Below are 12,730 nucleotides of genomic sequence, written 5' to 3'. Positions count from 1 at the left end.
TGTGAAGCCTCTTTTGAATCTGGACCTCAGAGAAAGTGACTTTGTGCCTGATATAAATTAACACAAGTGAAGCGACTGTGTCTTCTAACACTTGGTTTTGCTTGTTTTGCAGACATGGAGATGACTTGATTGTAACACCATTTGCTCAGGTAAGGATGACCTCATTTGAAAGATATATGTGGCATCTCACTCAGTTCCTTGTATGATGGCAGTGAATTCACAATGAGATAGTGACATCTACTGCTGGAGAGCAGCTATAGCTGACAAAAAAAGGAGAAAAAGGATCCTCAAGGACAAATGAGTAAAAAAGAGTGAGGTCCTAAAAAAAGGCATCCAAGGAAACAGGTTCTTAAAATAACATTTATTACAAATGGTCAACACTGGTACTGGTTCAATGGGAAGTGACTTGACATGGGCCGTGTTTTGGCAATGTTGCCTGCGTCAGTTTTTAGGATGATTTTTTAAGTAGTTGGCGATGTGAAGGGGCATTTTCGATATGACGTCTAAATTTGATTTTGGATGTTTTGCGAAAAACATCAAAAAATTCAATAGCGAACGTGGCCATTTTCAAACCAGAAAAACATCCAATTTTTTGTTTCGAAAATGGCTGTTTGCTAGACATTTTGGTGCTCAGTGCATCTATCTCATCTATCTTTTAGGACCATTAAAAAAAATCTGAGGGAAAAATACACAAAAACAAGCCATTAGGATATAAGGGGAGGCCAGCATTCATAGTAGACTGGCCACACAGACATCCCAGCAGAACAGTAGGGCACCCTAGGGAGCACTACAGTGGACTTCACATAAAAGGACCCTGGTACCCATTTCTGCATTACCCCCTTATATTGTATGGTGAGCCCTCCAAAACCCACCAAAAAACCTACTGTAACTAACAGTACACTACTACAATAGCCCTGATGCCTTCAGGTCTCACCTATATGTAGGTTCTGAAGGTTTTTGGTGGGTTTTGGAGGGTTCACACATTCCACCACAAGTGTAATAGGTAGAGTGGGATATGGGCCTGCACCGACCATTAGGCTACTCTGGGGCCTACTTGCTGCCCTAATAGGACTGACCATAACATCTGAAGCTGTCACCAAGGCTGGTATGTAGTGTTTCTTTTACATCTTTGAGGGTGGGTGGGTGGGGGTCAGTGACCACCGGGAGAGTAAAGGGAGTTATCAGGCTTATTTTCGAAAGAGAGGGGCGCCCATCTTTCAACCCATCTTCTCCCAGGGTCGCCCAAATTGGCATAATCAAAAGCCAATTTTGGGCGTCCTCAACTGCTTTCCTTCGCGGGGACGACCAAAGTTCATGGGGGCGTGTCAGAAGCGCAGCGAAGGCGGGACTGGGGCGGGCCTAACACATGGGCATCCTCGACCAATAATGAAAAAGAAGGGTGTCCCTGACGAGCACTTGGGTGACTTTACTTGGTCCTTTTTTTGTAACAACCAAGGTTCGAAAAGGTGCCCGAACTGACCAGATGACCACCAGAGGGAATCAGGGATCACCTCCCCTTACTCCCACAGTGGTCACTAACCCCCTCCCACCCTAAAAAAAACCTTTTAAAAATATTTTTTGCCAGCCTCAAATGTCATACCCAGCTCCATGACAGCAGTATGCAGGTCCCTGGAGCAGTTTTAGTGGGTGCAGTGCACTTCAGGAAGGTGGACCCAGGCCCATCCCCCCCTACCTGTTACACTTGTGCTGGTAAATGTGAGCCTACTGGTTAGGGTGGTGGACTTTGGTCCTGGGGAACTGAGGAACTGAGTTCGATTCCCGGCACAGGCAGCTCCTTGTGACTCTGGGCAAGTCACTTAACCCTCCATTGCCTGCCGCATTGAGCCTGCCATGAGTGGGAAAGCGCGGGGTACAAATGTAACAAAAAAAAAACAAAACACTGTACCCACATGTAGGTGCCCCCCTTCACCCCTTAGAGTTATTAGTGGTGTACAGTTGTGGGTAGTGGGTTTTGGGGGGGGGGGGGTTGGGGGGCTCAGCACACAAGGTAAGGGAGCTATGCACCTGGGATAAATTTGTGAAGTCCACTGCAGTGCCCCCTAGGGTGCCCGGTTGGTGTCTTGGCATGTCAGGGGGACCAGTGCACTACGACTTCTGGCTCCTCCCATGACCAAATGGCTTGCATTTGGTCGTTTCTGAGATGGGCGCTCTCGGTTTCCATTATCTCCGAAAATCGGGGATGACTATCTCTAATGTCGATCTAAGTTTCGCGATTTGGGCGTCCCCAACCATATTATGGAAACGAAAGATGGAGGCCCATCTTGTTTCGACAATACAGGTTTCCTCGCCCCTTCACCGGGATGTCCTGCAAGGACGTCCTCAGGAAAACTTCGGTGCCCCTTTCGATTATGCCCCTCCACGCCTTAATCCTCCAGTGGTCATTTGTTCATTTAGGGCACGTTTTAGTTACTAAGGGCCCTGTTTACTAAGATGTGTTCACATTTTTAGTGCATGCTAATTTTTAGCATGTGCTAATGCTGGAAACACTCATATATTCTTAAGGGTGTCTCTAGTGCCAAGAAGTGTAATGCCAAGAAGTGTAGAGTGATGCACTTGGGGTGCAGAAACCTGAAAGAGAGATACTGGATAGGAGGGGAGAGATTAGTAAACTCGGCTCGGAAGAGATTTGTAAGCTCGGCTCAGGAGAGAGACCTTGGGGTGTTGGTGTCTGAGGATCTAAGGTGAAGAAACAATGCGACAAGGCGACGGCCATGGACAGAAGGATGCTAGGCTGCATAGAGAGGGGCATAACTAGCAGAAGAAAGGAGGTATTGATGCCCTTCTACAAGTCATTGGTGAGTCCCCACTTGGAGTATTGTGTTCAGTTTTGGAGGCCGTATCTTGCTAAAGATGTAAAAAGACTGGAAGTGGTGCAAAGAAAAGCTACAAAACTGGTATGGGATTTGTGTTGCAAACCGTACGAGGAGAGACTTGCTGACCTGAACATGTATACCTTGGAGGAAAGTTGAAACGGGTGACGTGATACAGATGTTCAAATATTTGAAAGGTATTAATCCGCAAATGAACCTTTTCTGGAGAGGGGAAGGCAGTAGAACTGGAGGATATGAATTGAGGTTGAAGGGGGGCAGACTCAGGACTAATGTCAGGAAGTATTTTTTCACAGAGAGGGTGGTGGATATGTGGAGTGCCCTCCCGCGGGAGGTGTTGGAGATGAAAACGGTAATGGAATTCAAACGTGCGTGGGATAAACACAAAGGAATCCTGTTTAGAAGGAATGGTTCCATGGAATCTTAGTGGAGATTGGGTGGCAACGCCGGTAATTGGGAAACAGAACGGAAGCTGGGCAGATTTCTACAGTCAATGCCCTGATCGTGACTGAATAGATAGGGATGGGCTGGAGTGTAAATTTTAAGGGGCTTCGACGTTAGCTTCAGAACTTAGTACAAGAACAGTACATTACTGGGCAGACTTCTACGGTCCGTGCACTGGGAAAGGCAAGGACAAGTCAAACTTGGGTATACATGTAAAGTATCACATACCATGTAAAATTAGTTTATCTTGTTGGGCAGACTGGATGGACCGTACAAGTCTTTATCTGCCGTCATGTACTATGTTACTATGTTAGTGTTAGCGTGTGCTAATTTTTAGAGCGTGCTAAAAATGTTAGCATTCCTCCAGTGCGGCTTAATAAACAAGGCCCTTAGTCATGATTTTTTTTTTTTTTGGTTATATTTGTACCCCGCGCTTTCCCACTCATGGCAGTCTCAATGCGGCTTACATGGGGCAATGGAGGGTTAAGTGACTTACCCAGAGTCACAAGGAGCTGCCTGTGCCTGATTGGACAGTTGGGGGGGGCAGATCAGGAAATTATTTGAGATATATGTGGTGCCTAAAGTTGTAGGAGGAGATCAGAACACAAGAGAATGAGAGGCCCTTTTACACAGGCACATTAGGGCCTACATGCATGCAGCATGCGTCAAATCAGCATTTCCACCCGACTAGCACATGCGCCTGGCGGTAATTCTAAGTTTGGCACGCACTGAAAATCCGCATTAGAAATAATTTTCTATTTTCTACCATGGGGGTGTTTCCTGGCAGTAATCAGCAGTTGGCGTGTGCTGGACGGTTATTGCATGGGTAATGCATGAGACCCTACCACTAAGTCAGTGGGTGCTGTTAAGGGCTCAGGCCGAAAGTAGACGTGCTGGTTTTAATTTTGCCGCACATCCATTTCCTGGCCCAAACAAAGAAAACTTTTTTCCAGACACAGTGGAGAAATGGTTCACACTACCACAGGCCACCTTTTGGTGCGCCTTTGTTAAAGGACCCCTGAGTGCAGAGAGGAAAGACTGGATGGCCCAGCAAAGAGCCTAGATTCAAATGCTTGATATATGATTGGACAACCCTTCAGAGGATCTACTCAGTGTGATGAAACAGAAAAGAGGTGACTCGAGAAAGTACAGAATCCAAATGACAACAAGCCAAGGAGCAAATGGCGAGCAAGTGTGTCTAAAGCATCAGCAGGGTGAAGGAGTAGAGGAGTTAATTGGCACTAGTTTCATGTCTCTGGGTAATTATATAAATACCTACATCTGCTAATTTGCCTTCAGTTAATTGCATGGCTTAACTTTTCCACACCATTACTGATATTATTGGGAAAAAAACAGGCAGTAACAGAGATGCCACAGTGCTTACTTCCAATCTGAACTTTTTACTGCCTGGAATTCAGACAATAGATTTGGAAATTAATTTTAAATTAATTGTACAAATAAATTGCCAAAGGCCTCAGGGAATTTTACATCCTGCAATACTTCTTATGCATACAATTTGCATTGTATTTTAATACAATGACGGTTTGAACAATAATTAAACAGCTGATTGCTGTCTCTCTTGCAGGTGCTGGCGAGCTTGCGCACTGTAAGGAATAACTTTGCTGCAATAACCAACTTACAAGATCGAGCACCCAGCAAGTGAGTACCTCCTTGCACCTACATGTATAAGCTTTTTTTCTAATTTTATAATTGGCAATTAACATTAACAATATATCTTAGAGTCCACTAATACCTCAGAGTTCAAAGTGGCTCACAATTCACAAAAAACTGGACATATAAATAAATCCAAGGTAGTTATTAGATTGTGATACGAATTTCCTAAATAAGTAGATTTTGATATGTTTTCGAAACTGGAAATTTAAAGTAGTAGATAAAAGGATTTGAATATTTTTATTAAGGCGAGCAGCTTGGAATGAAAAAAGGTTATCTAATAACCTGGATCTTGTTATAGTTCTTAAAAAAGGAAAAATAAATAAAGCAATTGATCTAGTGATCTTTGATTTTTAAGAGATACAATGGGGCACCTCTTTATAAATAAGACAAAAAAAAATTGAACAGTACTGAGATACACTATCATAATATTTTTTCAAAGAGTAAATCAGACAAAGCGCAGTGTTCTGAATGAATTTGCAACTGAGTGAGTTTATTTACATGGGATTCAAATGATAGCTGCGGGGTCCTTTTACTAAGGTACGCTGAAGAATGGCCTGCGGTAGTGTAGATGCGTGTTTTGGGCATGTGCAGAATTATTTTTCAGCGCACCTACATGACTTATGTCTTCTTTTTCTTTCTCAATTGTCAGGCGGTCACCCATGTGCAACCAGCCACCCATCAATAAAGCAGCTATACCAGGTAAGTTTATTAACTGCTTATTCATTACAATATCAGGGCTTCAGTGGGAGAGAAGCAAAGTCTACCTACTGGATGAATTTCATTGCACTTTCTAGCCAATTTATCAGTTTTGTCTGGCAGACAAGGTGCTAAGTTGTCAGCAAACTGTGGTCATCAGAATAGAGGCAAGCTACATAGTGGTTGTCTCATAGGGTGTTGGCAGAGGATAAGTGTGGAATTTCACATTACTTTATCTGCTTTATATCGATAGGAAGGCTTTAGCCATTTTGCAACCTTAAAAGCTGGCATTTTAGTGTTCCTGATAATCTACAAGAGTTAGGGCTTGTTTACGGAGCTTTTACTCATGGACACAATGAGAGAAAAGCCTTAGTGAATCTGCCCATGAAGGGCAGTTCTATAAACTGGGTGCTTACATGTATATGTACGTTATGGACATGTATGTACAGAATAATGCCATATCCACAAGTATGTGCACACTTGTGCCTTAGCACTATTCTTTAATTACCCCTTTACTTACATATCATGTATTTGCAAGAAGCTGGAGCTCCCATTTATGCAGGTAACTTACAGAATATTGCCAGTTAGGTGTGCCTCTGCTGCATTCAGGCACTCACACTTAAACCAGCTCTGTAGGCCCCTACATGTTGTGTGTACCAGTAATGGATTATGTGTGGATGTGTCGAGTGACACTTAGATGGTGACTCCAGCTGTGATGAATTAGGGCCGTGCCGGGCAGACTTGTCTTTGTCCCATATATGGCAATCTGGTTTGGGACCGGCTGGAAAGGGCTATGACAGCAACTTCAGTGGCTGGAACCTAAGGACAGTGCTGGGCAGACTTTTATGGTCTATGTTCCACAAATGACAGGACAGATGGACTGGCATGGGCTTAAACAGCAACTTAAGTAATTGGAATGTAAGTACAGGGCCATGTAGACTTCTATGGTCTATGTTCCAGAAATACCAAAGACGGACCATGATCAAGGGGCCCTTTTACTAAGCCGTGTAAGCGCCTATGCGCAATCAATGCGCGCCAATTCTGAGTTACTGCCCAGCTACTACATGGCATGGGCAGTAATTTCATTTTTGATGTGCGTCCCGTACATGCACCAGAAAATAAATTTTATTTTCTGGTGCACGGCGCTACCGGGCGGTAAAAGGTATTTGACACACATAGACCATTACCGCCCGGTTAACGCATGAGACCTTACCGCTAATTCAATGGCTGGCAGTAAGATTTCAGACCCAAAATGGACGTCCATCAATTTTCTTTTTGCTGCCCATCCATTTTTTCAGTCAAAATTTTAAAAAGGTGCTAAATAATGGATCTGCGCGCATCTAAAACACACACCTACACTACCACAGGCCATTTTTCAGCGAACCTTAGTAAAAGGACCCCAAGTATTTTACTTCACATTCATTGTTGATTTAATCATGAATTGATAATGAGTGTGACAGTTGGGCTGACCGGATGGACCGTACAGGTCTTTATCTGCCGTTAGTTATTATGCTACTATGCTTCTATTCTCTAACAGAACCTAGGCATCTACTTTCTGTAATAGAATAAGTCTCCTACCTCATAGCCCCAGCATGCCATAATAGAGGTGTCCAGTTAGAGAATAACCCCTACCTGTCTTTTCTGAAAAAAAGAACATAAAATGTGATAATAGTGGACTAAGTTTGATGTTACGGAGGAGGATATTATCAGATTTCAAACGGTTATTATAATCATGGTATATAACAGCACTTGCTAGTAATGCTCTGCTATCTCATCAATTATTTCACGATTAATATAGGACAGTTTTCATTATGATTTACTGAGTTTACTAAACACATACCAGGGTAAATCTGTGTGGCTGAAACTCTTGCTCTCTCAGTGGCTAAATTTAGCTGCTGGGTTTCACAAGCTGGCTAGACTAAACTGTAAGTAGGGGTGCTCCCAAGGGCAAATTCTTGTGAACCTTGCAAAGGTGAATTTTTAAGGGGGAAACTACACAGGTAATTTCCCTTTGAAAATGATCCTGGAGGTACATGAATACAAAAGCAGCCATGCATTAGGTAATTGCAAGGCATTAAAAAAAAACAAAAAACCTTGGTTTGTTTTTGGAATTTTCTGGAATTTTCTAAAGTTTGGGTGGTTCTTTTTTTTCCCATTAGTTTCTCAGGTTCAATTCAATAAATGTGCCCAAATCAATTGTACAAGAGTCAAGTCACAGGTTAATGGAGGTCAAACTGATTTTTGCATGCACTAGATTTATTTAAGGTGTGCTAAAGAATTGAATGTGTGCTGACGAATGCACAACCCTACCATGGACCTTCAAACTGCCTGCCCCTCCCCTGCCAAAAATCATCCCCATAGTTTGTAACATATTGGCAACTCATTTTCACATACTGCAGGCAGTGCAGTACCAGTGTACTAGTTATAAAGTTTAATAAGTCTACATGAGGAAGTTGAACACAACCAGGGGGACAATTCTATTACTGGGTGCCACAGATTTGGTGCTTAGATGCAGTGTCCTGAGCACTAATTCTGTAGCGAGATCTGGAAGCCCAGATTCCATTCTAGAATGCTAGAATAAGTCTGCATCCATTGACGTCATGCAAATTTGAGTAAGAGCACCTAAATACGGCACTTTAGTATGTAACTTAGAGTATTCTGTAAGATATACATGTAAATGTTGGGCATGCCCATGCCCCACCCATGCACCTCAGTCTTGCATGTACGCATTAAGGGTCCCTTTTACAAAGGGGTGGTGAGCCCAACGTGGGCTTGCTGTGCGCTGATCTGGAGCTACCGCTGGCCCAATGCAGGAGCCAGCTGTAGTTCCAGCCTCAGCGCACACCATTTCCCATGCTGGGGAAAATAGGGCTGTATTTTTTAGTGTGGTGCTAACCCGGCAGTAACCAGGCAGCGCCACGTGCTACCTGGTTACCACCGGATTATCATGGGAGTCCTTACCGCCACCCGAATGGCTGACGGTAAGTGCTCCTCCTCATATGGCCACACAGTAAGATCAACTTACCACATGGCCATGGCTATTTTCAGCCTTTTGTTTACCCACTGTGGTAAAAAGGACATCAGTTTACAGCAAAATTGGCCCCTGCCACTAGCGCAGGTCCCTTTCTACCACTGCTTGGTAAAAGGACCCCTAAGTAAGTTACTTGCTAAAGTTATAGAACACTGAGCAGCTAGCTAGCATTTACACTGTAACAGTCTCGCACATAAGTACTAGTAATGTCTATAACTTGTGTGTACTTGAATTGTAAATGTAGGCACTGAGTTTTAGCAGGGGTGTAAACAGAACTCAGTTGGAGGGGGCACAAGGGTAGACTGGAAGAGGATGCCAAGAATTTCCTATCAGTTCTTCTCCCCCCTCCCCCCGAATCATACTTTTCTTTTGGCAGGAATGCTCAAGCCCTGCCAGTGGAAGAGATTCTCTGGCAGAATCACACCGGTACTGCTAAAGCAGGGAGGAAGCCGGCAGGGTGCCCCAGCTTCCAACACCAGTACTCCCGTACACGCTCAGTCCAGTGCATAAACTAAGCATGTGCGGAAGTGCCGACACTGTCAGCTGGAGCACCCTGCTGGATTCCTCACTGCTTCAGCAGTCCGGCAGAGAATCTGTTTGGCTGATGGGGCTTGAGCATCCCTGCCAGCCACAATTTTGAAGGGGGCCTGAGCACAAAGTGGAGAGGCCGAGGCCCCCAAGGTCCCTTGTGGCTATGCCACTGAGTTATAGAAAGATTTTATTTATTATTAGGTCTTTTCTCTGGCTTTGCTACATTTTGCACACTCATTAGCATGCTGGTAGGTTTTCTAGAAGTACAGAAGGAGTTCTTTGGAATGTTATAAATTCAGGCAATGTCATATCATGAATCTACATTACTATAAATTCTTGTTGAGAAATTCTGCATATTTCTATTTTGTCTCCACAATGCACTGTGTTAACCAAGTTGAAATAATTATTGAGGTGCACCTATTTTCTTTTGAAATACTTACGGTTGGTTTCAGTTTTTTGCTTTGAAATCATAAGCTTTCAGTGACCCTTAGCCTAGTACAGCATTTGGTTTAATGTAATAAGTCCCACACAAGTATTTTATATCTAGAAATGCATGATGTAGGTAAGATACCTATTGAGGCAATGAAAAAAAAACACTTTCATATTTTGGCATCTTTTTGACGAATGTACTTAAATGACTAAAATGTTTTTGTTTAGGAATGATACCTCTTATTCTGTGTTCTCTGTCTTCTCTAGCAAAGTCTAGTAGGCAACATCAGAAACATAGTCATATTTATGTACTGAATTGGTTTTGATGCAGATTTGTCAGATGTATGGTACAGGAGTTAATCTCAGCACTGTCAGGTTCTTGAATATATGGACGATTGAATATGTATGGCAAATGCACTATTTACTCTTATTTTAAAACTATTCTTTAATTGGATGTAAGAACCTTGAATTCTGTTTTGAATGAGACGCAGTTATTCATGGTAGAAGGTAAGAAAGGACAGTAGTGAATGGAATTGATATTCTGTGCCTCACTGCAGGACTGGCTGTGGATCTGTAAGAATTGTGATGTGCCATGTTCATCACTTTGTGCCTAAAAAGGAACCATCCCATTGGTTTTCTGTTGCATTTTAATATAGGAGTCCAAAAGCACTGATTGGTTGTGGAAAATATTGAAATATAAAGAATCAATCCTTCTCTATAAAAAAAAACAAGAGATTGGAGACACCACGTGTTGTGAGGCAATTTGATGTATAGAGCAATCAAGATGAGCTGTTAAGTTCTGCACAGTATTTGAAAATTGACTCTGCTATGGGTGCGGCCTATACTGAATTTTCCTTGCTAATCAGAACAATTTTTTTTTTGTCTCCAATCTCTGGTTCTTTTCTAGGGAAGGATTGGTTCTTTATATTTGATTATTCCTTTTACCGCTCCTTGTTGGGTTTGTTCTTTTGAATTGTGAAAAATATTGATCACACATCAATGGAAAACTGCATGTTTCTTTCTATCTAGCTGATATAAAGTTAATGTCACTTGTTCCATACTGAGGGTGAGCAGTGGATATACCAGCAATGCAACAGTTGCCCCCCCCCCCCCCCAATTAACTAAGCTGCGCTAGCAGCTGCCATGCTCTAATGCCAACACAGCCAATTCACTTTGGAGCCCTTTACTAAGCAGCGGTAAGCACAATATGGGTTTACCGTGAGCCAATCCAGAACTACTTCTGGCCTAACACAGGGGGTTACCGCCAGGTTAGCGCTGGAGTCCTTACCACCACCTCAGTGGGTGGCGGTAAATGCTCCACCGCATGGCCACACAGAAAGTTCATTCGTACTGCATGGCCTTTTCTTTTTTCAGCCTTTTTACTGGTTGCAGCAAACATGGTCGCCACTGTTAGCGCAGGGCCCTTTTTACCACAGCTTAATATTTTGTCTAACCCTGGTTTTGAACTTACCACCCAAATCAGTGTGGGATTTATAGTCCCTTATTCTATCCTTTAGAATATATGACACGAGTCCCATATTGCACCATGATAGGGTTGTAAAAAGCTAGGGCTGACCTAAAATCTCCCTTATGCAACTGGGTAACTTGTAGAAGGTTTGTATGTAAATTTACACTATCTGTGTTGTAGATATGGATGGGCTGGAGTGTAAACTTTCAGGGGCTTCGACTTTAACTTCAGAAATTTTAGTACAAGAACAGTGCTGGGCATAGGCGCCCGGTATAAGAGGCTTGGGGAGGCTTACCAAAGCAGACGCGACAAGCCTCACCAACGATAGCTGGGGACGGGGTACTGGAGCATCATGCAGCAGCTTCTTCTTTCCTGTGCTGTGCTCCCGTCCTGTTGTTCTCGCTAGCGCCATGGACGTCTTCTTCGTTCTAGCCTATAGCAGGCCTGCCTCGGGGACTCAGCCTTCTTCCTGCTCTGATGCATCACGCGTCAGCTGACGCAACTTCCGGCTTCCGCGAGGGTGGGAGGGATGCGTCATCACAGAAAGAAGGTCGAGTGAGTAAGTTCTCTTCCCAAGGCAGCCAAACCTCAAGGCAAGTATCAAACTGCTTCTTTGGAGAGCGGAGGGGAGGGAAAGAGTGAAACTAAGAGAAAGAGACTGGAAAGGGCAGAAGAAAAGGAGTGAGAGTGCGAGACTAATACAGGGAGAAACTGAAAGGGGGAGGAGGGAAGGAGCAGGAGCGCTCACTGACTGAACCTTTGGGAGAGATCCCGCCCAGAGCTGATTAAGGTGCTGCTCTGATTGTCCTGGGTAGGGAAGGAGGACAGGCAGGAGGAGGAAAATATGAAGGTGCTGCTTTGATGAGTGAGGAAGGAATAGGCAAAGAGGCTGAACTGGGAGAGGAGGAGAAGAAACAGGGAAAGATGTTGGATGGAATGGAAGAGAGAGGGACAGCTACTAGCCATAGAGTAGGGGAGAGGTAGAGACAGGTACATTGCTGCGTAAATCTAGTAGCGCTATAGAAATGTTTAATAGTAGTAGTAGAAGAGGTGCTGAATTCAGGAGGAGTAGGGGAGGATAGAGAGATATAGAGAGTGAGAGTAGAGAGACAACTGGGGGGAAGGGAAACAATGCTGGATGAAAAAGATGGGGGGGGGGGGGAGAAATACTGGATTATGAAGGGATGGGAATTGAGAGGGAGCGATACTGGCCCCAGAGTAGGGCATGCAGGAGATTAGGGTCACAGAGACAGAGGGACAATTGTGGTCATGGGGGGCGGGGAGGGGGACTAGGGACACGGGGCGAATTTCTGATGATAGGGAGAAGGATAGAGGCATGGGGGACTCTTTCTAGGTCTTCCTTGCTGTTTTGTTATATTAGTTTTTTGAAATGTGTATTCTAATCTTTTGGGTTTGTTTCTGTATTTATAGTGTTGCTGTATGCAGAGTCTGACTTCATGAGGTTCCAGTTCAGGTTTTGTTGCCTTCATATCTCTATTACTGATCTGTGGTCCCTTGTTTCATATTGTTGACTGTCTGCATTTTCCGTATGGGTGGTATATTGGTGTATTAGGGTCTGCCCAGTGTAATATTTATGGTACAGTAAGG

At 43.8% G+C, this 12,730-nt stretch overlaps 1 protein-coding gene across 1 annotated transcript in view; it reads left to right on the top strand.

Annotated features, from left to right (window-relative positions):
• Positions 1–12,730, top strand: part of PDE4D (phosphodiesterase 4D) — a 490,210-nt gene that overhangs the window by 86,652 nt on the left and 390,828 nt on the right. The window contains exons 3-5 of the mRNA XM_030193159.1: positions 113–149; positions 4,879–4,952; positions 5,617–5,666. Coding sequence (XP_030049019.1) covers positions 113–149; positions 4,879–4,952; positions 5,617–5,666 — 161 coding nt within the window. The remainder of the gene's footprint in view (positions 1–112; positions 150–4,878; positions 4,953–5,616; positions 5,667–12,730) is intronic.

Source organism: Microcaecilia unicolor, chromosome 2, assembly GCF_901765095.1.
Source record: "Microcaecilia unicolor chromosome 2, aMicUni1.1, whole genome shotgun sequence".
Classification (NCBI taxonomy): Eukaryota; Metazoa; Chordata; class Amphibia; order Gymnophiona; family Siphonopidae; genus Microcaecilia; species Microcaecilia unicolor.
This window is presented reverse-complemented; position numbering and strand designations above follow the sequence as displayed.